We start from the raw sequence: 26,618 nt of genomic DNA, 5'->3' as shown, positions 1-26,618 counted from the left end.
CCGGGGCCCTGCATCGCGGGTCATATGACGTCACGCAAGTAGGCCGAAACATGCCTGGAGAGGTAAGTAACAGGTAACTGCCTATTTAAAAAAAAACAATACACAGTGGTAGCGGCTGTGGCCGGGCCCCTAATGTCCCGGGCCCTGTGGCAGCCGTCTCTGCTGCTTCCCCGGTAGTTACACCCCTGCCTGTATGTATCCCTGTGAGGTGCACTAGGCCTCAGTACACGCACACAGTGTTATGGCGCAGTCTAGTCTTTGGCTATGCTCTATTTCAGCTTAGAGATTATATTGGGGCACAGTCCTTTTTGTTCCAAACCTCCTCCAGTCCCGCTCCGCACCCCTATTATTCATTCCAGCTGCTTTACTAGACCTCCCCGCTGTGTCCTGCCCCAGTTATTATAGGAAGCTGCAGATCCTGGATATAGGCTTCCATTTTGGCACCCCTGACCGATCCCTGCTGAGGCCGCAGCCCCTTTGTATACCTTTTTTCCTACCCCAGTGTGCCCATGTAGGATTCTGTGCTGGAGACCAAGGATGGGAGTTGTAGTAGGTGCCCAGATGTCGGGTTACTGAAGTAGGTAACAGGTGGCGCCCGGGGGACAGGATTAGGCCTTCTCCATTTTGATCGGTTGGTGCCGAGCAAGTGCTGCTGCAGGGATTAGGATGGGCAATGGATCTGCACACAGTCTAGGGGCAGGAACAGGCCACCATGACTAAACCACCCCTTACTCCAGCTGACTGTGGGTTGGTGTAGACCATGGCTCTCCTAGAGGAAGGGGGCATCTCCAGCCCCAACTAGTGCATTGCACCATAACACTCACAGAGGTTTAGCAGCACCCATTGGCATGTCGCCATTGTGTTGCTCTCCTGTTTTTGTAAACATGTTGGCCCCCACACCATAAAACCCTGTAATACTTCATCTCTCCTGTGGTGGCGCTGCAGAGAAGTGAGCACTTACAGCTAGATTACAGACCACGACCATCCTCCAGTGATAACCAGACTCCGCACTGGATTGGGGAGAGCTGGGGGGATCTCCTTGGTGCATCCACCCCAAACCCTGTGACCACACATGGGAAACTGGTCAGGCTCCGCCCTCTACTCAATGTAATTCCCGCATTCTAGTCTCTACCCCCATCTATACTAATGGCAGGGCCTGAGCCTTTACGATCATGGAGTTCCCCTTTAAGAAACCAAGTGTAATGTTCAGTAAGTCAAGGACATTCAGGCGGAAGTAAACGAGCGCCCCTTTAATTCTGCACATCTAGGGGGGCACTTTCTTTTTTAAATACAGTCTAATTATAGCAGCACAGATAAGAATGAACACAAAGCCAAGACCCCCGACCCCCAAATCCACCACAAGGGAACGTCTCCGGCGATCTCTGAGCACCATCAGCGGCCCCACCGAGGCCAAAGCCCGTCTGTCCTCGGACCAGGAGCCTGCGAGGAGAGAAGAGGCGGATTAGAGGGTGCGGGTAATACATAGGGGGGCAGCAGATTGGGGTGAGGTAGACGACACCCCCCTCTAGAGAGTATTGTCACCCCCTAATAATCAGGCGCTTGCTTATTATCACATACTCCACTCACATCTAAAGCCACAAATAGCTATTGGTTCACTTCCTAATGAGGAAGTAGTATTATGGGTAAAGCCCTTGATGTGCAGCTTTAGCTGTGACTAGAGCAGGGACGACTACTGATAAGGCCACTGGTCAGCAGTGAGCGCTGTGCCGAGATGTAGCAGAGCCGAGTCGGTGATGGAATAGTTCACACTGATATCCGGCAGTCCCATCTATATACATCCTCCATGACTGACCTCGTACAGCACCGCTTCTCCCCTCTCTTCTTGGCCTTCCATAGGACGGGGCCCATCTCCTGCCCTGACTGAAGGGGGCAGCACAGTCCTGGGTGTCACAGCAGCTGCAAATGTCACTGGGGCCCTCAACAGCTGACCAACTGCGGAAACAAGGGGCCACGTTAGAGGTCATGTAGCCACAGGTGGGTGTAGTATTGTAATATACCTCCCAACTTTTGAAGAGCCGAAAGAGGGACAAAATATGCGGTGCGCGTCCGCGCTGCGGTAAACTGAGCTCTGCCCACTTATGTCGACTCCGCCCACTTTTATGTTGACTCCGCCCATTCTCATTCATTTTTCATGTGCTCCCACACAGTATAATCCTCCTACAGTCACCTGTAAATTATATTTCCCCCCTCCATCTCTCCCAGATTCATATAACCCCTTTATCTGCCCCCAGTTACATGTCTCCCCCCTTCATCTGCCCCAGTGCCATGCCATGCTCCCCCCTTCATCTGCCCGTGTCATGCCGTTCTCCACCCCCTTCATCTGCCCCAGTGTCATGCAGTTTTCGCCCCCCCCCCCCATATACCCCAAGTTTCATAGGCCCCCTACATTACGTACCCTCAATGTTTAACACAAACACTTATACAGTACTCACCTTCCAACGCTCCCCCGCCGCTCTCTTCGCTCTCACTCCACTCACATAGTTGTAGGCTTGATGTGACGTCATCACATCGCGCCTACAAACGCCGGAGCGCCGCAGTGGTAAGGCAGGAGCTGAGCTGTGACAGCTCCTGCTTTACTCGCTTATACGTTCAACTCATTGGTGTCCTCCGGACGCCGATGAGTTGAAATCAGGACATATCTCCCGCCAACCGGGACCGTGGGACAGGACACAAAATTCGTGAATGTCCCATGGAAATCGGGACGGTTGGGAGGTATGTTGTAAGACCCCCGTATCAAAAGTGTTAGCTCACACCCCCTGCCATTTGTGGTCAATAATATATGGATAATAAATATAGATTCCATACTGTACTCCATACTACACACATGGGATGTGCACAGTATGGCACCCCATGTACTGGACCCCCTATGCACACAGTATGGCACCCCATTTACTGCACCCACTATGCACACAGCATGGCACCCCATTTACTGCACCCACTATGCACACAGTATGACACCCCATTTACTGGACCCCCTATGCACACAGTATGGCACCCCATTTACTGCACCCCCTATGCACACAGCATGGCACCCCATTTACTGCACCCCCTACACAGCATGGCACCCCATTTACTGCACCCCCTACACAGCATGGCACCCCATTTACTGCACCCCCTGTCACAGCATGGCACCCCATTTACTGCACCCCCTACACAGCATGGCACCCCATTTACTGCACCCCCTATGCACACAGCATGGCACCCCATTTACTGGACCCCGTATGCACACAGCAGGGCACCCCATTTACTGCACCCCCTATGCACACAGCATGGCACCCCATTTACTGGACCCCCTATGCACACAGTATGGCACCCCATTTACTGCACCCCCTATGCACACAGCATGGCACCCCATTTACTGCACCCCCTACACAGTATGGCACCCCATTTACTGCACCCCCTATGCACACAGCATGGCACCCCATTTACTGGACCCCCTACACAGTATGGCACCCCATTTACTGCACCCCCTATGCACACAGCATGGCACCCCATTTACTGCACCCCCTATGCACACAGCATGGCACCCCATTTACTGCACCCCCTACACTGTATGGCACCCCATTTACTGCACCCCCTACACTGTATGGCACCCCATTTACTGCACCCCCTATGCACACAGCATGGCACCCCATTTACTGCACCCCCTATGCACACAGCATGGCACCCCATTTACTGGACCCCCTACACAGTATGGCACCCCATTTACTGCACCCCCTATGCACACAGCATGGCACCCCATTTACTGCACCCCCTACACAGTATGGCACCCCATTTACTGCACCCCCTACACAGCATGGCACCCCATTTACTGGACCCCCTACACAGCATGGCACCCCATTTACTGGACCCCCTACACAGCATGGCACCCCATTTACTGCACCCCCTATGCACACAGCATGGCACCCCATTTACTGCACCCCCTATGCACACAGCATGGCACCCCATTTACTGCACCCCCTACACAGTATGGCACCCCATTTACTGCACCCCCTACACAGTATGGCACCCCATTTACTGCACCCCCTATGCACACAGCATGGCACCCCATTTACTGCACCCCCTACACTGTATGGCACCCCATTTACTGCACCCCCTACACTGTATGGCACCCCATTTACTGCACCCCCTATGCACACAGCATGGCACCCCATTTACTGGACCCCCTACACAGCATGGCACCCCATTTACTGGACCCCCTACACAGCATGGCACCCCATTTACTGCACCCCCTACACAGTATGGCACCCCATTTACTGGACCCCCTACACAGTATGGCACCCAATTTACTGCACCCCCTATGCACACAGCATGGCACCCCATTTACTGGACCCCCTATGCACACAGCATGGCACCCCATTTACTGGACCCCCTATGCACACAGCATGGCACCCCATTTACTGCACCCCCTATGCACACAGCATGGCACCCCATTTACTGGACCCCCTATGCACACAGCATGGCACCCCATTTACTGCACCCCCTATGCACACAGCATGGCACCCCATTTACTGGACCCCCTATGCACACAGCATGGCACCCCATTTACTGGACCCCCTATGCACACAGCATGGCACCCCATTTACTGCACCCCCTATGCACACAGCATGGCACCCCATTTACTGGACCCCCTATGCACACAGCATGGCACCCCATTTACTGCACCCCCTGTCACAGCATGGCACCCCATTTACTGCACCCCCTATGCACACAGTATGGCACCCCATTTACTGCACCCCCTACACAGTATGGCACCCCATTTACTGGGCCCCCTATGCACACAGCATGGCACCCCTTTTACTGCACCCCCTACACAGCATGGCACCCCATTTACTGCACCCCCTATGCACACAGCATGGCACCCAATTTACTGCACCCCCTATGCACACAGCATGGCACCCCATTTACTGGACCCCGTATGCACACAGCAGGGCACCCCATTTACTGCACCCCCTATGCACACAGCATGGCACCCCATTTACTGCACCCCCTATGCACACAGCATGGCACCCCATTTACTGCACCCCCTATGCACACAGCATGGCACCCCATTTACTGGACCCCGTATGCACACAGCATGGCACCCCATTTACTGGACCCCGTATGCACACAGCATGGCACCCCATTTACTGCACCCCCTACACAGCATGGCACCCCATTTACTGGACCCCCTACACAGTATGGCACCCAATTTACTGCACCCCCTATGCACACAGTATGGCACCCCATTTACTGCACCCCCTATGCACACAGCATGGCACCCCATTTACTGGGCCCCCTACACAGTATGGCACCCCATTTACTGCACCCCCTATGCACACAGCATGGCACCCCATTTACTGCACCCCCTACACAGTATGGCACCCCATTTACTGCACCCCCTATGCACACAGCATGGCACCCCATTTACTGGACCCCGTGTGCACACAGCATGGCACCCCATTTACTGCACCCCCTACACAGCATGGCACCCCATTTACTGGACCCCCTACACAGTATGGCACCCAATTTACTGCACCCCCTATGCACACAGTATGGCACCCCATTTACTGCACCCCCTATGCACACAGCATGGCACCCCATTTACTGCACCCCCTACACTGTATGGCACCCCATTTACTGCACCCCCTACACTGTATGGCACCCCATTTACTGCACCCCCTATGCACACAGCATGGCACCCCATTTACTGGACCCCCTACACAGCATGGCACCCCATTTACTGCACCCCCTACACAGTATGGCACCCCATTTACTGGACCCCCTACACAGTATGGCACCCAATTTACTGCACCCCCTATGCACACAGCATGGCACCCCATTTACTGGACCCCCTATGCACACAGTATGGCACCCCATTTACTGCACCCCCTATGCACACAGCATGGCACCCCATTTACTGGACCCCCTATGCACACAGCATGGCACCCCATTTACTGGACCCCCTATGCACACAGTATGGCACCCCATTTACTGCACCCCCTGTCACAGCATGGCACCCCATTTACTGCACCCCCTATGCACACAGTATGGCACCCCATTTACTGCACCCCCTACACAGTATGGCACCCCATTTACTGCACCCCCTACACAGCATGGCACCCCATTTACTGCACCCCCTATGCACACAGCATGGCACCCAATTTACTGCACCCCCTATGCACACAGCATGGCACCCCATTTACTGGACCCCCTATGCACACAGCATGGCACCCCATTTACTGGACCCCGTATGCACACAGCAGGGCACCCCATTTACTGGACCCCGTATGCACACAGCAGGGCACCCCATTTACTGCACCCCCTATGCACACAGCATGGCACCCCATTTACTGCACCCCCTATGCACACAGCATGGCACCCCATTTACTGCACCCCCTATGCACACAGCATGGCACCCCATTTACTGGACCCCGTATGCACACAGCATGGCACCCCATTTACTGGACCCCCTATGCACACAGCATGGCACCCCATTTACTGGACCCCCTACACAGTATGGCACCCCATTTACTGGACCCCCTACACTGTATGGCACCCCATTTACTGCACCCCCTACACAGTATGGCACCCAATTTACTGCACCCCCTACATAGCATGGCACCCCATTTACTGCACACAGTATGACACCCCATTTACTGCACCCCCTATGCACACAGCATGGCACCCCATTTACTGCACCCCCTATGCACACAGTATGGCACCCCATTTACTGCACCCCCTACACAGCATGGCACCCCATGTACTGGACCCCCTATGCACACAGTATGGCACCCCATTTACTGCACCCCCTATGCACACAGTATGGCACCCCATTTACTGCACCCCCTATGCACACAGCATGGCACCCCATTTACTGCACCCCCTACACAGTATGGCACCCCATTTACTGCACCCCCTATGCACACAGCATGGCACCCCATTTACTGCACCCCCTACACTGTATGGCACCCAATTTACTGCACCCCCTATGCACACAGCATGGCACCCCATTTACTGGACCCCCTACACAGCATGGCACCCCATTTACTGCACCCCCTACACAGTATGGCACCCCATTTACTGCACCCCCTACACAGTATGGCACCCAATTTACTGCACCCCCTATGCACACAGCATGGCACCCCATTTACTGCACCCCCTACACAGTATGGCACCCCATTTACTGGACCCCCTACACAGTATGGCACTTAATTTACTGCACCCCCTATGCACACAGTATGGCACCCCATTTACTGCACCCCCTATGCACACAGCATGGCACCCCATTTACTGCACCCCCTACACAGCATGGCACCCCATTTACTGGGCCCTCTATGCACACAGCATGGCACCCCATTTACTGCACCCCCTATGCACAGCATGGCACCCCATTTACTGCACCCCCTGTCACAGCATGGCACCCCATTTACTGCACCCCCTATGCACACAGCATGGCACCCCATTTACTGCACCCCCTATGCACACAGCATGGCACCCCATTTACTGGACCCCGTATGCACACAGCAGGGCACCCCATTTACTGCACCCCCTATGCACACAGCATGGCACCCCATTTACTGCACCCCCTATGCACACAGCATGGCACCCCATTTACTGCACCCCCTATGCACACAGCATGGCACCCCATTTACTGCACCCCCTACACAGTATGGCACCCCATTTACTGGGCCCCCTATGCACACAGCATGGCACCCCATTTACTGGGCCCCCTATGCACACAGCATGGCACCCCATTTACTGGGCCCCCTATGCACACAGCATGGCACCCCATTTACTGCACCCCCTACACAGTATGGCACCCCATTTACTGGGCCCCCTATGCACACAGCATGGCACCCCATTTACTGCACCCCCTATGCACACAGCATGGCACCCCATTTACTGCACCCCCTATGCACACAGCATGGCACCCCATTTACTGCACCCCCTATGCACACAGCATGGCACCCCATTTACTGGACCCCGTATGCACACAGCAGGGCACCCCATTTACTGCACCCCCTATGCACACAGCATGGCACCCCATTTACTGCACCCCCTATGCACACAGCATGGCACCCCATTTACTGGACCCCCTACACAGTATGGCACCCAATTTACTGCACCCCCTACACAGTATGGCACCCAATTTACTGCACCCCCTATGCACACAGCATGGCACCCCATTTACTGCACCCACTATGCACACAGTATGACACCCCATTTACTGCACCCCCTATGCACACAGCATGGCACCCCATTTACTGCACCCCCTACACAGCATGGCACCCCATTTACTGCACCCCCTATGCACACAGCATGGCACCCCATTTACTGCACCCCCTACACAGTATGGCACCCCATTTACTGGGCCCCCTATGCACACAGCATGGCACCCCATTTACTGGGCCCCCTATGCACACAGCATGGCACCCCATTTACTGGGCCCCCTATGCACACAGCATGGCACCCCATTTACTGCACCCCCTACACAGTATGGCACCCCATTTACTGGGCCCCCTATGCACACAGCATGGCACCCCATTTACTGGGCCCCCTATGCACACAGCATGGCACCCCATTTACTGCACCCCCTATGCACACAGCATGGCACCCCATTTACTGCACCCCCTATGCACACAGTATGGCACCCTTAACTATTGGACTATTCCAGCACATGGCGACCGGTATTCACACCCCTGTCCTGGCCACCTCCATTTTGGCTCCAGGTTGACACCGCACTATGACTGGTCACAACGTTCATACACGGTTTAGCGCCAGTGTGTCATGTGCAGCGCCCCCTGTTGCAGAAGCGATGGCGGGGCCTGGACAGGAGCATACCGATAAATATGGCTAGATCCAGAACAGACCCTCTGGGGCCCTCGTATGGGCCCCATTATCTACATTGTTTGCTCTGGGCACCAGGAGATGCTCAGGTTCTAATACGCAGCATATGCTAATATAGGATGATATCTTACCACCATCTAGTGGCCATTACTGGTAATGCAGCCATGATGTTTGCCCCAGGATTCAGGGGAGTCTGTGGGGGCTGGAGAGTCGTGACCAATGTAGCAGACAGTACAGGGATCTGAAACACGTGCTGGCTGTTAAAGGGGATGTCCAGGACTTCCAGATCCTTAGCATAGCTCATCATGTAATTGGTGAGGACCCCTACAGATCAGCTGGTTGACTACAGCCCCTTCACTGAACACCGTCACATTGTGTAATGGCCATTCTTGGTATTTCATTCACTTGAATGGGACTGAGCTGCCGCTGCTGTATCAGCTGCTGCGCTCAGAGGCACTGCAACCCCTTCAAACAGCAGATTTGGGTGTCCGACACCCCAGACCCCACCACATTGTTGACCATTCCCTAAAATGTAAGTCCTGAAACCCTTTAAAATATTACCCCCAGCCTGCTGTGCAGCAGACAAGATATTGACGTTTTGCTACTCGCATGCATTTCCACATCCAGCCACTAGAGATCACTGTTCTGAAGCCCCTGCCATGTTCGGGCCTGACCCACCAGCGCCACATTCTCACCTGCTGGTAGTTCTGTTGTATGAACAGGCCTTGTTCATGGGATCGAGGACTTTAGTATCCACAGCCGCCCTCAGCGAGCAGGTGATGTAAATCTGCAATAGGTGAGAAGATAAAAGCCCCAATAAGGTGTAGGACACTGCAGCCCCTAGGGGGCGCTCTACTACGGCCCCTGTAGACACTTACAGTGGCCATGTCATAGTCAGTGAACCAGAAGGCATCCACCATGAACTGCAGCTTGTCCAGCTGGGGTCGTGGAGATCGGAACGTGGAGCCGGAGTCTTCTTGGGTTCCATCTATCAGGCACCTAAGGAACAAGACCATTAGAGGGGCCCCCATAATAGGAGGGCTGCAGGAACGGGGCGACATACCCATTATGGGCGATGATCTCATAACGCGGGCCGGAGCTGACCTCAGGAGATGGCGTGGCCACACAAGAGTCAACGTAGAGAATCAGAGGCATGTGGTTCCTGGTCTCCACAGAAGCCTCAATGTAGAAGACATCTCCAGGACTGTAGACCAGCAGTGACCGGGGGGCCGACCAGTCCTCTGAGAAGACAGCTCAGTCATCACATACTCATGACATTCCAAACCACAACTGTCTGTACATGTGTCAGTATTCACTGGAGTCCTAGCATTCTATTCATGAGCTAATCCATATTGTACACCAGTCTACAAAGACACCACATTCTATATAAATACACATGGATGTAACCTTACCAGTCATCAGACGTAAGGAGAAGACCAGCCGCTCCTCTGTGGACAAGGTGGAGGCAAAAGGAAGCCAAGTGGGCCTGATGGCCTTACTGCTCACATTACCATACCTGTCCAGAGACATGTTATACTGCAATCAGATAGGGGGCGGTATTATAGTAGTTATATTCTTGTACATAGGAGGCAGTATTATAGTAGTTATATTCTTGTACATAGGAGTAGTATTATAGTAGTTATATTCTTGTACATAGGAGCAGTATTATAGTAGTTATATTCTTATCTATAGGAGGTAGTATTATAGTAGTTATATTCTTGTACATAGTAGTATTATAGTAGTTATATTCTTGTACATAGGAGTAGTATTATAGTAGTTATATTCTTGTACATAGGAGTAGTATTATAGTAGTTATATTCTTGTACATAGGAGCAGTATTATAGTAGTTATATTCTTGTACATAGGAGTAGTATTATAGTAGTTATATTCTTGTACATAGGAGTAGTATTATAGTAGTTATATTCTTGTACATAGGAGTAGTATTATAGTAGTTATATTCTTGTACATAGGAGGTAGTATTATAGTAGTTATCTTGTACATAGGAGTAGTATTATAGTAGTTATATTCTTGTACATAGGAGTAGTATTATAGTAGTTATATTCTTGTACATAGGAGGTAGTATTATAGTAGTTATATTCTTGTACATAGGAGCAGTATTATAGTAGTTATATTCTTGTACATAGGAGTAGTATTATAGTAGTTATATTCTTGTACATAGGAGCAGTATTATAGTAGTTATATTCTTGTACATAGGAGTAGTATTATAGTAGTTATATTCTTGTACATAGGAGTAGTATTATAGTAGTTATATTCTTGTACATAGGAGTAGTATTATAGTAGTTATATTCTTGTACATAGGAGTAGTATTATAGTAGTTATATTCTTGTACATAGGAGGTAGTATTATAGTAGTTCTATTCTTGTACATAGGAGCAGTATTATAGTAGTTATATTCTTGTACATAGGAGCAGTATTATAATAGTTATATTCTTGTACATAGGAGGTAGTATTATAGTAGTTATATTCTTGTACATAGGAGTAGTATTATAGTAGTTATATTCTTGTACATAGGAGCAGTATTATAGTAGTTATATTCTTGTACATAGGAGCAGTATTATAGTAGTTATATTCTTGTACATAGGAGGTAGTATTATAGTAGTTATCTTCTTGTACATAGGAGTAGTATTATAGTAGTTATATTCTACATAGGAGGTAGTATTATAGTAGTTATATTCTTGTACATAGTAGTAGTATTATAGTAGTTATATTCTTCTACATAGGAGTAGTATTATAGTAGTTATATTCTTGTACATAGGAGTAGTATTATAGTAGTTATATTCTTGTACATAGGAGGTAGTATTATAGTAGTTATATTCTTGTACATAGGAGTAGTATTATAGTAGTTATATTCTTGTATATAGGAGCAGTATTATAGTAGTTATATTCTTGTACATAGGAGGTATTATTATAGTAGTTATATTCTTGTACATAGGAGTAGTATTATAGTAGTTATATTCTTGTACATAGGAGTAGTATTATAGTAGTTATATTCTTGTACATAGGAGTAGTATTATAGTAGTTATATTCTTGTACATAGTATTATAGTAGTTATATTCTTGTACATAGGAGCAGTATTATAATAGTTATATTCTTGTACATAGGAGGTAGTATTATAGTAGTTATATTCTTGTACATAGGAGCAGTATTATAGTAGTTATATTCTTGTACATAGGAGGTAGTATTATAGTAGTTATATTCTTCTACTTAGGAGTAGTATTATAGTAGTTATATTCTTGTACATAGGAGCAGTATTATAGTAGTTATATTCTTGTACATAGGAGCAGTATTATAGTAGTTATATTCTTGTACATAGGAGCAGTATTATAGTAGTTATATTCTTGTACATAGGAGTAGTATTATAGTAGTTATATTCTTGTACATAGGAGCAGTATTATAGTAGTTATATTCTTGTACATAGGAGGTAGTATTATAGTAGTTATATTCTTGTACATAGGAGTAGTATTATAGTAGTTATATTCTTGTACATAGGAGTAGTATTATAGTAGTTATATTCTTGTACATAGGAGTAGTATTATAGTAGTTATATTCTTGTACATAGGTAGTATTATAGTAGTTATATTCTTGTACATAGGAGTAGTATTATAGTAGTTATATTCTTGTACATATGAGGTAGTATTATAGTAGTTCTATTCTTGTACATAGGAGTAGTATTATAGTAGTTCTATTCTTGTACATAGGAGGTAGTATTATAGTAGTTATATTCTTGTACATAGGAGTAGTATTATAGTAGTTATATTCTTGTATATAGGAGCAGTATTATAGTAGTTATATTCTTGTACATAGGAGTAGTATTATAGTAGTTATATTCTTGTACATAGGAGCAGTATTATAGTAGTTATATTCTTGTACATAGTAGTAGTATTATAGTAGTTATATTCTTCTACATAGGAGGTAGTATTATAGTAGTTATATTCTTGTACATAGTAGTAGTATTATAGTAGTTATATTCTTCTACTTAGGAGTAGTATTATAGTAGTTATATTCTTGTACATAGGAGCAGTATTATAGTAGTTATATTCTTGTACATAAGAGTAGTATTATAGTAGTTATATTCTTGTACATAGGTAGTATTATAGTAGTTATATTCTTGTACATAGGAGTAGTATTATAGTAGTTATATTCTTGTACATATGAGGTAGTATTATAGTAGTTCTATTCTTGTACATAGGAGTAGTATTATAGTAGTTCTATTCTTGTACATAGGAGTAGTATTATAGTAGTTCTATTCTTGTACATAGGAGCAGTATTATAGTAGTTATATTCTTGTACATAGGAGTAGTATTATAGTAGTTCTATTCTTGTACATAGGAGCAGTATTATAGTAGTTATATTCTTGTACATAGGAGTAGTATTATAGTAGTTATATTCTTGTACATAGTATTATAGTAGTTATATTCTTGTACATAGGAGCAGTATTATAATAGTTATATTCTTGTACATAGGAGCTAGTATTATAGTAGTTCTATTCTTGTACATAGGAGGTAGTATTATAGTAGTTATATTCTTGTACATAGGGGGCAGTATTATAGTAGTTATATTCTTATACATAGGAGGCAGTATTATAGTAGTTATATTCTTGTACATAGGAGCAGTATTATAATAGTTATATTCTTGTACATAGGAGTAGTAGCAGTAGTATAGTAGTTATATTCTTGTACATAGGAGTAGTATTATATAGTTATATTCTTGTACATAGGAGTAGTATTATAGTAGTTATATTCTTGTACATAGGAGCAGTATTATAGTAGTTATATTCTTGTACATAGGAGCAGTATTATAGTAGTTATATTCTTGTACATAGGAGTAGTATTATAGTAGTTATATTCTTGTACATAGGAGTAGTATTATAGTAGTTATTCTTCTACATAGGAGCAGTATTATAGTAGTTATATTCTTGTACAGAGGAGGCAGTATTATAGTAGTTATATTCTTGTACATAGGAGCAGTATTATAGTAGTTATATTCTTGTACATAGGAGGCAGTATTATAGTAGTTATATTCTTGTACATAGGAGCAGTATTATAGTAGTTATATTCTTGTATATAGGAGCAGTATTATAGTAGTTATATTCTTGTACATAGGAGTAGTATTATAGTAGTTATATTCTTGTACATAGTAGTAGTATTATAGTAGTTATATTCTTCTACATAGGAGTAGTATTATAGTAGTTATATTCTTGTACATAGGAGCAGTATTATAGTAGTTATATTCTTGTACATAGGAGTAGTATTATAGTAGTTATATTCTTGTATATAGGAGCAGTATTATAGTAGTTATATTCTTGTACATAGGAGGTAGTATTATAGTAGTTATATTCTTGTACATAGGTAGTATTATAGTAGTTATATTCTTGTACATAGTAGTAGTATTATAGTAGTTATATTCTTCTACTTAGGAGTAGTATTATAGTAGTTATATTCTTGTACATAGGAGCAGTATTATAGTAGTTATATTCTTGTACATAGGAGTAGTATTATAGTAGTTATATTCTTGTACATAGGTAGCATTATAGTAGTTATATTCTTGTACATAGGAGTAGTATTATAGTAGTTATATTCTTGTACATAGGAGGTAGTATTATAGTAGTTATATTCTTGTACATAGGAGGTAGTATTATAGTAGTTCTATTCTTGTACATAGGAGCAGTATTATAGTAGTTATATTCTTGTACATAGGAGTAGTATTATAGTAGTTCTATTCTTGTACATAGGAGCAGTATTATAGTAGTTATATTCTTGTACATAGGAGTAGTATTATAGTAGTTATATTCTTGTACATAGTATTATAGTAGTTATATTCTTGTACATAGGAGCAGTATTATAATAGTTATATTCTTGTACATAGGAGCTAGTATTATAGTAGTTATATTCTTGTACATAGGAGGTAGTATTATAGTAGTTATATTCTTGTACATAGTATTATAGTAGTTATATTCTTGTACATAGGAGCAGTATTATAATAGTTATATTCTTGTACATAGGAGCTAGTATTATAGTAGTTATATTCTTGTACATAGGAGGTAGTATTATAGTAGTTATATTCTTGTACATAGGAGTAGTATTATAGTAGTTCTATTCTTGTACATAGGAGGTAGTATTATAGTAGTTATATTCTTGTACATAGGAGCAGTATTATAGTAGTTATATTCTTGTACATAGGAGTAGTATTATAGTCATTATATTCTTGTACATAGGAGTAGTATTAAAGTAGTTCTATTCTTGTACATAGGAGCAGTATTATAGTAGTTATATTCTTGTACATAGGTAGTATTATAGTAGTTATATTCTTGTACATAGGAGTAGTATTATAGTAGTTATATTCTTGTACATAGGAGGTAGTATTATAGTAGTTCTATTCTTGTACATAGGAGTAGTATTATAGTAGTTATATTCTTGTACATAGGAGTAGTATTTTAGTAGTTCTATTCTTGTACATAGGAGCAGTATTATAGTAGTTATATTCTTGTACATAGGAGTAGTATTTTAGTAGTTATATTCTTGTACATAGGAGGTAGTATTATAGTAGTTCTATTCTTGTACATAGTATTATAGTAGTTATATTCTTGTACATAGGAGCAGTATTATAATAGTTATATTCTTGTACATAGGAGCTAGTATTATAGTAGTTATATTCTTGTACATAGGAGGTAGTATTATAGTAGTTATATTCTTGTACATAGTATTATAGTAGTTATATTCTTGTACATAGGAGCAGTATTATAGTAGTTATATTCTTCTACATAGGAGTAGTATTATAGTAGTTATATTCTTGTACATAGGAGCAGTATTATAATAGTTATATTCTTGTACATAGGAGCTAGTATTATAGTAGTTATATTCTTGTACATAGGAGGTAGTATTATAGTAGTTATATTCTTGTACATAGTATTATAGTAGTTATATTCTTGTACATAGGAGCAGTATTATAGTAGTTATATTCTTCTACATAGGAGTAGTATTAAAGTAGTTATATTCTTGTACATAGGAGCAGTATTATAGTAGTTATATTCTTGTACATAGGAGTAGTATTATAGTAGTTATATTCTTGTATATAGGAGCAGTATTATAGTAGTTATATTCTTGTACATAGGAGGTAGTATTATAGTAGTTATATTCTTGTACATAGGAGTAGTATTATAGTAGTTATATTCTTGTATATAGGAGCAGTATTATAGTAGTTATATTCTTGTACATAGGAGTAGTATTATAGTAGTTATATTCTTGTACATAGGAGCAGTATTATAGTAGTTATATTCTTGTACATAGTAGTAGTATTATAGTAGTTATATTCTTCTACATAGGAGGTAGTATTATAGTAGTTATATTCTTGTACATAGTAGTAGTATTATAGTAGTTATATTCTTCTACTTAGGAGTAGTATTATAGTAGTTATATTCTTGTACATAGGTAGTATTATAGTAGTTATATTCTTGTACATAGGAGTAGTATTATAGTAGTTATATTCTTGTACATAGGAGGTAGTATTATAGTAGTTATATTCTTGTACATAGGAGGTAGTATTATAGTAGTTCTATTCTTGTACATAGGAGCAGTATTATAGTAGTTATATTCTTGTACATAGGAGTAGTATTATAGTAGTTCTATTCTTGTACATAGGAGTAGTATTATAGTAGTTATATTCTTGTACATAGTATTATAGTAGTTATATTCTTGTACATAGGAGCAGTATTATAATAGTTATATTCTTGTACATAGGAGCTAGTATTATAGTAGTTATATTCTTGTACATAGGAGGTAGTATTATAGTAGTTATATTCTTGTACATAGTATTATAGTAGTTATATTCTTGTACATAGGAGCAGTATTATAATAGTTATATTCTTGTACATAGGAGCTAGTATTATAGTAGTTATATTCTTGTACATAGGAGCTAGTATTATAGTAGTTATATTCTTGTACATAGGAGTAGTATTATAGTAGTTATATTCTTGTACATAGGAGTAGTATTATAGTAGTTCTATTCTTGTACATAGGAGGTAGTATTATAGTCATTATATTCTTGTACATAGGAGTAGTATTAAAGTAGTTATATTCTTGTACATAGGAGGTAGTATTATAGTAGTTATATTCTTGTACATAGGGGGCAGTATTATAGTAGTTATATTCTTGTACATAGGAGGCAGTATTATAGTAGTTATATTCTTGTACATAGGAGCAGTATTATAATAGTTATATTCTTGTACATAGGAGTAGTAGCAGTAGTATAGTAGTTATATTCTTGTACATAGGAGTAGTATTATAGTAGTTATATTCTTGTACATAGGAGTAGTATTATAGTAGTTATTCTTCTACATAGGAGGTAGTATTATAGTAGTTATATTCTTGTACATAGGAGGCAGTATTATAGTAGTTATATTCTTGTACATAGGAGGCAGTATTATAGTAGTTATATTCTTGTACATAGGAGCAGTATTATAATAGTTATATTCTTGTACATAGGAGTAGTAGCAGTAGTATAGTAGTTATATTCTTGTACATAGGAGTAGTATTATAGTAGTTATATTCTTGTACATAGGAGTAGTATTATAGTAGTTATTCTTCTACATAGGAGGTAGTATTATAGTAGTTATATTCTTGTACATAGGAGGTAGTATTATAGTAGTTATCTTCTTGTACATAGGAGTAGTATTATAGTAGTTATATTCTTGTATATAGGAGCAGTATTATAGTAGTTATATTCTTGTACATAGGAGGTAGTATTATAGTAGTTATCTTCTTGTACATAGGAGTAGTATTATAGTAGTTATATTCTACATAGGAGGTAGTATTATAGTAGTTATATTCTTGTACATAGTAGTAGTATTATAGTAGTTATATTCTTCTACATAGGAGTAGTATTATAGTAGTTATATTCTTGTACATAGGAGTAGTATTATAGTAGTTATATTCTTGTACATAGGAGGTAGTATTATAGTAGTTATATTCTTGTACATAGGAGTAGTATTATAGTAGTTATATTCTTGTATATAGGAGCAGTATTATAGTAGTTATATTCTTGTACATAGGAGGTAGTATTATAGTAGTTATATTCTTGTACATAGGAGTAGTATTATAGTAGTTATATTCTTGTACATAGGAGTAGTATTATAGTAGTTATATTCTTGTACATAGGAGTAGTATTATAGTAGTTATATTCTTGTACATAGTATTATAGTAGTTATATTCTTGTACATAGGAGCAGTATTATAATAGTTATATTCTTGTACATAGGAGGTAGTATTATAGTAGTTATATTCTTGTACATAGGAGTAGTATTATAGTAGTTATATTCTTGTACATAGGAGTAGTAGTATAGTAGTTATATTCTTGTACATAGGAGTAGTATTATAGTAGTTATATTCTTGTACATAGGAGTAGTATTATAGTAGTTATATTCTTGTATATAGGAGCAGTATTATAGTAGTTATATTCTTGTACATAGGAGGTAGTATTATAGTAGTTATATTCTTGTATATAGGAGCAGTATTATAGTAGTTATATTCTTGTACATAGGAGTAGTATTATAGTAGTTATATTCTTGCACATAGGAGCAGTATTATAGTAGTTATATTCTTGTACATAGTAGTAGTATTATAGTAGTTATATTCTTCTACATAGGAGGTAGTATTATAGTAGTTATATTCTTGTACATAGTAGTAGTATTATAGTAGTTATATTCTTCTACTTAGGAGTAGTATTATAGTAGTTATATTCTTGTACATAGGAGCAGTATTATAGTAGTTATATTCTTGTACATAGGAGTAGTATTATAGTAGTTATATTCTTGTACATAGGTAGTATTATAGTAGTTATATTCTTGTACATAGTAGTATTATAGTAGTTATATTCTTGTACATATGAGGTAGTATTATAGTAGTTCTATTCTTGTACATAGGAGTAGTATTATAGTAGTTCTATTCTTGCACATAGGAGCAGTATTATAGTAGTTATATTCTTGTACATAGGAGTAGTATTATAGTAGTTCTATTCTTGTACATAGGAGCAGTATTATAGTAGTTATATTCTTGTACATAGGAGTAGTATTATAGTAGTTATATTCTTGTACATAGTATTATAGTAGTTATATTCTTGTACATAGGAGCAGTATTATAATAGTTATATTCTTGTACATAGGAGCTAGTATTATAGTAGTTCTATTCTTGTACATAGGAGGTAGTATTATAGTAGTTATATTCTTGTACATAGGGGGCAGTATTATAGTAGTTATATTCTTGTACATAGGAGGCAGTATTATAGTAGTTATATTCTTGTACATAGGAGCAGTATTATAATAGTTATATTCTTGTACATAGGAGTAGTAGCAGTAGTATAGTAGTTATATTCTTGTACATAGGAGTAGTATTATATAGTTATATTCTTGTACATAGGAGTAGTATTATAGTAGTTATATTCTTGTACATAGGAGCAGTATTATAGTAGTTATATTCTTGTACAGAGGAGGCAGTATTATAGTAGTTATATTCTTGTACATAGGAGCAGTATTATAGTAGTTATATTCTTGTACATAGGAGGTAGTATTATAGTAGTTATATTCTTGTACATAGGAGTAGTATTATAGTAGTTATATTCTTGTACATAGGAGGCAGTATTATAGTAGTTATATTCTTGTACATAGGAGTAGTATTATAGTAGTTCTATTCTTGTACATAGGAGCAGTATTATAGTAGTTATATTCTTGTACATAGGAGTAGTATTATAGTAGTTATATTCTTGTACATAGTAGTAGTATTATAGTAGTTATATTCTTCTACATAGGAGTAGTATTATAGTAGTTATATTCTTGTACATAGGAGGTAGTATTATAGTAGTTATATTCTTGTACATAGGAGTAGTATTATAGTAGTTATATTCTTGTATATAGGAGCAGTATTATAGTAGTTATATTCTTGTACATAGGAGTAGTATTATAGTAGTTATATTCTTGTACATAGGAGCAGTATTATAGTAGTTATATTCTTGTACATAGTAGTAGTATTATAGTAGTTATATTCTTCTACATAGGAGGTAGTATTATAGTAGTTATATTCTTGTACATAGTAGTAGTATTATAGTAGTTATATTCTTCTACTTAGGAGTAGTATTATAGTAGTTATATTCTTGTACATAGGAGCAGTATTATAGTAGTTATATTCTTGTACATAGTAGTATTATAGTAGTTATATTCTTGTACATAGGTAGTATTATAGTAGTTATATTCTTGTACATAGGAGTAGTATTATAGTAGTTATATTCTTGTACATAGGAGGTAGTATTATAGTAGTTATATTCTTGTACATAGGAGGTAGTATTATAGTAGTTCTATTCTTGTACATAGGAGCAGTATTATAGTAGTTATATTCTTGTACATAGGAGTAGTATTATAGTAGTTCTATTCTTGTACATAGGAGCAGTATTATAGTAGTTATATTCTTGTACATAGGAGTAGTATTATAGTAGTTATATTCTTGTACATAGTATTATAGTAGTTATATTCTTGCACATAGGAGCAGTATTATAATAGTTATATTCTTGTACATAGGAGCTAGTATTATAGTAGTTATATTCTTGTACATAGGAGGTAGTATTATAGTAGTTATATTCTTGTACATAGTATTATAGTAGTTATATTCTTGTACATAGGAGCAGTATTATAATAGTTATATTCTTGTACATAGGAGCTAGTATTATAGTAGTTATATTCTTGTACATAGGAGGTAGTATTATAGTAGTTATATTCTTGTACATAGGAGTAGTATTATAGTAGTTATATTCTTGTACATAGGAGTAGTATTATAGTAGTTCTATTCTTGTACATAGGAGGTAGTATTATAGTAGTTCTATTCTTGTACATAGGAGGTAGTATTATAGTAGTTATATTCTTGTACATAGGAGCAGTATTATAGTAGTTATATTCTTGTACATAGGAGTAGTATTATAGTCATTATATTCTTGTACATAGGAGTAGTATTAAAGTAGTTCTATTCTTGTACATAGGAGCAGTATTATAGTAGTTATATTCTTGTACATAGGTAGTATTATAGTAGTTATATTCTTGTACATAGGAGTAGTATTATAGTAGTTATATTCTTGTACATAGGAGGTAGTATTATAGTAGTTATATTCTTGTACATAGGAGGTAGTATTATAGTAGTTCTATTCTTGTACATAGGAGCAGTATTATAGTAGTTATATTCTTGTACATAGGAGTAGTATTATAGTAGTTCTATTCTTGTACATAGGAGCAGTATTATAGTAGTTATATTCTTGTACATAGGAGTAGTATTATAGTAGTTCTATTCTTGTACATAGTATTATAGTAGTTATATTCTTGTACATAGGAGCAGTATTATAATAGTTATATTCTTGTACATAGGAGCTAGTATTATAGTAGTTATATTCTTGTACATAGGAGGTAGTATTATAGTAGTTATATTCTTGTACATAGTATTATAGTAGTTATATTCTTGTACATAGGAGCAGTATTATAGTAGTTATATTCTTCTACATAGGAGTAGTATTATAGTAGTTATATTCTTGTACATAGGAGCTAGTATTATAGTAGTTATATTCTTGTACATAGGAGCTAGTATTATAGTAGTTATATTCTTGTACATAGTATTATAGTAGTTATATTCTTGTACATAGGAGCAGTATTATAGTAGTTATATTCTTCTACATAGGAGTAGTATTATAGTAGTTATATTCTTGTACATAGGAGCAGTATTATAGTAGTTATATTCTTGTACATAGGAGTAGTATTATAGTAGTTATATTCTTGTATATAGGAGCAGTATTATAGTAGTTATATTCTTGTACATAGGAGGTAGTATTATAGTAGTTATATTCTTGTACATAGGAGTAGTATTATAGTAGTTATATTCTTGTATATAGGAGCAGTATTATAGTAGTTATATTCTTGTACATAGGAGTAGTATTATAGTAGTTATATTCTTGTACATAGGAGCAGTATTATAGTAGTTATATTCTTGTACATAGTAGTAGTATTATAGTAGTTATATTCTTCTACATAGGAGGTAGTATTATAGTAGTTATATTCTTGTACATAGTAGTAGTATTATAGTAGTTATATTCTTGTACATAGGTAGTATTATAGTAGTTATATTCTTGTACATAGGAGTAGTATTATAGTAGTTATATTCTTGTACATAGGAGGTAGTATTATAGTAGTTATATTCTTGTACATAGGAGGTAGTATTATAGTAGTTATATTCCTGTACATAGGAGGTAGTATTATAGTAGTTATATTCTTGTACATAGGAGCAGTATTATAGTAGTTCTATTCTTGTACATAGGAGCAGTATTATAGTAGTTCTATTCTTGTACATAGGAGTAGTATTATAGTAGTTCTATTCTTGTACATAGGAGTAGTATTATAGTAGTTATATTCTTGTACATAGGAGGTAGTATTATATTAGTTATATTCTTGTACATAGGAGGCAGTATTATAGTAGTTATATTCTTGTACATAGGAGCAGTATTATAATAGTTATATTCTTGTACATAGGAGTAGTATTATAGTAGTTATATTCTTGTACATAGGAGTAGTATTATAGTAGTTATTCTTCTACATAGGAGGTAGTATTATAGTAGTTATATTCTTGTACATAGGAGGTAGTATTATAGTAGTTCTATTCTTGTACATAGGAGCAGTATTATAGTAGTTATATTCTTGTACATAGGAGTAGTATTATAGTAGTTCTATTCTTGTACATAGGAGCAGTATTATAGTAGTTATATTCTTGTACATAGGAGTAGTATTATAGTAGTTATATTCTTGTACATAGTATTATAGTAGTTATATTCTTGTACATAGGAGCAGTATTATAATAGTTATATTCTTGTACATAGGAGCTAGTATTATAGTAGTTATATTCTTGTACATAGGAGGTAGTATTATAGTAGTTATATTCTTGTACATAGTATTATAGTAGTTATATTCTTGTACATAGGAGCAGTATTATAATAGTTATATTCTTGTACATAGGAGCTAGTATTATAGTAGTTATATTCTTGTACATAGGAGCTATTATAGTAGTTATATTCTTGTACATAGGAGTAGTATTATAGTAGTTATATTCTTGTACATAGGAGTAGTATTATAGTAGTTCTATTCTTGTACATAGGAGGTAGTATTATAGTCATTATATTCTTGTACATAGGAGTAGTATTAAAGTAGTTCTATTCTTGTACATAGGAGCAGTATTATAGTAGTTATATTCTTGTACATAGGGGGCAGTATTATAGTAGTTATATTCTTGTACATAGGAGGCAGTATTATAGTAGTTATATTCTTGTACATAGGAGCAGTATTATAATAGTTATATTCTTGTACATAGGAGTAGTAGCAGTATTATAGTAGTTATATTCTTGTACATAGGAGGCAGTATTATAGTAGTTATATTCTTGTACATAGGAGCAGTATTATAGTAGTTATATTCTTGTACATAGGAGGTAGTATTATAGTAGTTATATTCTTGTACATAGGAGTAGTATTATAGTAGTTATATTCTTGTACATAGGAGGCAGTATTATAGTAGTTATATTCTTGTACATAGGAGCAGTATTATAGTAGTTATATTCTTGTATATAGGAGCAGTATTATAGTAGTTATATTCTTGTACATAGGAGTAGTATTATAGTAGTTATATTCTTGTACATAGTAGTAGTATTATAGTAGTTATATTCTTCTACATAGGAGTAGTATTATAGTAGTTATATTCTTGTACATAGGAGCAGTATTATAGTAGTTATATTCTTGTACATAGGAGTAGTATTATAGTAGTTCTATTCTTGTACATAGTATTATAGTAGTTATATTCTTGTACATAGGAGCAGTATTATAATAGTTATATTCTTGTACATAGGAGGTAGTATTATAGTAGTTATATTCTTGTACATAGTAGGTAGTATTATAGTAGTTCTATTCTTGTACATAGGAGTAGTATTATAGTAGTTATATTCTTGTACATAGGAGTAGTATTATAGTAGTTATATTCTTGTACATAGGAGCAGTATTATAGTAGTTATATTCTTGTACATAGGAGCAGTATTATAGTAGTTATATTCTTGTACATAGGAGCAGTATTATAGTAGTTATATTCTTGTACATAGGAGTAGTATTATAGTAGTTATATTCTTGTACATAGTAGTATTATAGTAGTTATATCCTTGTACATAGGAGTAGTATTATAGTAGTTATATTCTTGTACATAGGAGTAGTATTATAGTAGTTATATTCTTGTACATAGGAGTAGTAGCAGTAGTATAGTAGTTATATTCTTGTACATAGGAGTAGTATTATAGTAGTTATATTCTTGTACATAGGAGTAGTATTATAGTAGTTATATTCTTGTACATAGGAGGTAGTATTGTAGTAGTTATATTCTTGTACATAGGTGCAGTATTATAGTAGTTATATTCTTGTACATAGGAGTAGTATTATAGTAGTTATATTCTTGTGCATAGGAGTAGTATTATAGTAGTTATATTCTTGTACATAGGAGCAGTATTATATAGTTATATTCTTGTACATAGGATGTAGTATTATAGTAGTTATATTCTTGTACATAGGGTTAGTATTATAGTAGTTATATTCTTGTACATAGGAGTAGTATTATAGTAGTTCTATTCTCTTGTACATAGGAGGTAGTATTATAGTAGTTATATTCTTGTACATAGGAGGTAGTATTATAGTAGTTATATTCTTGTACATAGGAGTAGTATTATAGTAGTTATATTCTTGTACATAGGAGTAGTATTATAGTAGTTATATTCTTGTACATAGGAGCAGTATTATAGTAGTTATATTCTTGTACATAGGGGCAGTATTACATTAGTTATATTCTTGTATACCTGAGATGTCACTCCCTCTGCTGGTTGTACTCACCTGGGGTAATAGCACTGAATAGGAACCACAGCTGAGACATTCACTTTCTGAATACTAGTCACTGACTTGAAGGTCAGATTGGTGCTATAGATGAGCCAGTCCGGGGTCATCTGAAAACCAGTCCACATGTCAGTACCAGGGTAAAAGCCATCAAGAACCACAGTTATGTTTTCAGATATTGACCCTAATATTTCACATATTTTGCACCTGACTTTCCTGCTTGCACGACTGCTGGACTGGTTAGAGACTATATACAGGAGGCCATTACTGAACCCCAGCAGTTAGGATTTAGTCACCTGTATACACCACACCGCCAGGCCCGCAGCACAACGGCTACATGTAAATACACCATGAACAGTTGAGCTCTATGTTGCCCCCAGGAGGGCAGTCCTATGAAATACACCAAACAGATGAGAAAGTCAATACCTGTAAACTGTTCCCACAGTCGCGTAATCCAACCTCAAAAACCAGTGTGGTGCTCCTGCTCTGGGGTCCAGGTCCACAGGATTGGGGGCCCAGGGTGAGATCAGCGGCTTCCACCAGCTTCCCATCCCCATTAATATCTGTATTTACAGTCACCAGCATCCTGTCCTCCCCACACTGCACACTAATGGGGGCGTTCTGGGGGGGCTGCACCTGTCTAGGCTGTAGCCCCCCTGTAGGATATCCTACAAACCCTACCCCATCCCGCTGGTTATAGGCTATGGCAGACCCTCTTCTACCAACAGAGCGAGTATCTGCCCCTTGTTGCCTTCTGGCGTCACTACTCCACCGCCAGGAAGCAATTTGGCGGCGTAATCTGAATAAGCTCTTCGAGGCTACACAGTCTTGAACAAAGACTAGAGCTAATAACCCAAAACAAACTAACCCAGCTCCACATTGCCCCATAGTGGCCAGAGTAAGAAGAACAAAAGAGGCAGGGGCAGCCACGCCCGTCACTTATACCCCAGCCGTCAGCACCTGGGGGTGGGGTGTAATATTAACCCCATGAGGGCCTCCCTGCGGCTCCAGGAATTATGGGAAGCTTTAGGGGCTATTCACACACCGCAGATTTATTGCAGATAAGGTTGAGCGATCAAGTGCGGAAAAGATCGGATCCCGATCGGCAATCGGGAAATTTCACAATTGGGATTGGCTGGAAAATGAACGGAAATCGGATTATAAAATCGATCCTGAAATCTCAAGATCGTCTCATCCCGAAAAGTGCCTTTTCCCATAGAGAAGCATTGACTAGGGTTGAGCGATCTGGATCAGGGAAGATCGGATCCCGATCGGCGATCAAGCAAATTTCACGATCGGTATCGGCTGGAAAACGATCGGAAATCGGATTTTAAAATCGATCCTGAAATCTCAAGATCGGCTCAACCCCAATTGCAGAAAGTTCTGGAAATGAAAATCGGTTTCTTTCGTTATTTTGGCGGCAAGCCCACGGATCTCTCCAAGCTGTGATCAGATCAATAGCACGGTGGCAACGAAAACCGCTGTGTGTGAATTAACCCCTAAGGGTCCTGCGTCGCTGACAACTATGTGTCAATGTGGACATAAGACATGTAAATGAAATGCGCAAATCTGCAAACGGAACATTCTCTCCTACGAATTTAGGCTCAGGCAACATGGCCGACATTCACACCACCGAGGTGGCCATTTTGCACCCAAGTTGGACTCATTTTTACGGATTTCCCCATACATACTCCTTTCGGCAATGTTTCATTGTTACCATTTTGGCCAATGAAAGACTAATGCATATGGCTAACGTAAGGGTATGTCACATGGGTTGTCTCCACTATGGATTTAGTGGTGGAAAATCAGGAGCGTTTTACA

The 26,618-nt window shown here is 39.1% G+C and overlaps 1 protein-coding gene across 1 annotated transcript; it reads right to left on the bottom strand.

The window, feature by feature from the left end:
• Positions 1 to 1,264: 1,264 nt before the first annotated feature.
• On the bottom strand, positions 1,265 to 25,685 carry LOC142204682 (zona pellucida sperm-binding protein 3-like). Its single transcript, XM_075275987.1, has 8 exons — positions 25,224 to 25,685; positions 24,798 to 24,907; positions 10,263 to 10,366; positions 9,914 to 10,091; positions 9,729 to 9,849; positions 9,546 to 9,637; positions 1,814 to 1,953; positions 1,265 to 1,440 (listed from the first exon to the last, which is right to left on the bottom strand). The coding sequence occupies exons 1-8, from the start codon at positions 25,683 to 25,685 to the stop codon at positions 1,265 to 1,267; spliced, it is 1,383 nt and encodes a 460-aa protein (XP_075132088.1).
• Positions 25,686 to 26,618: the final 933 nt, after the last annotated feature.

The sequence above is a fragment of the Leptodactylus fuscus genome, chromosome 5 (genome assembly GCF_031893055.1).
Source record: "Leptodactylus fuscus isolate aLepFus1 chromosome 5, aLepFus1.hap2, whole genome shotgun sequence".
Classification (NCBI taxonomy): Eukaryota; Metazoa; Chordata; class Amphibia; order Anura; family Leptodactylidae; genus Leptodactylus; species Leptodactylus fuscus.
The sequence above is the reverse complement of the archived record's forward strand: the minus strand, read 5'-3'. Positions and strand labels throughout refer to the sequence as shown.

Coding starts and splice junctions, on each gene's coding strand:
- LOC142204682 (XM_075275987.1), bottom strand. CDS start 25,685: ATGGGGCAATGTGGAGCTGGGTTAGTTTGTTTTGGGTTATTAGCTCTA. Junction 10,367..24,797: donor ATTCAGTGCTATTACCCCAG/GTGAGTACAACC, acceptor GTCTCTGGACAG/GTATGGTAATGTGAGCAGTA. Junction 10,092..10,262: donor CTCCTTACGTCTGATGACTG/GTAAGGTTACAT, acceptor CTGTCTTCTCAG/AGGACTGGTCGGCCCCCCGG.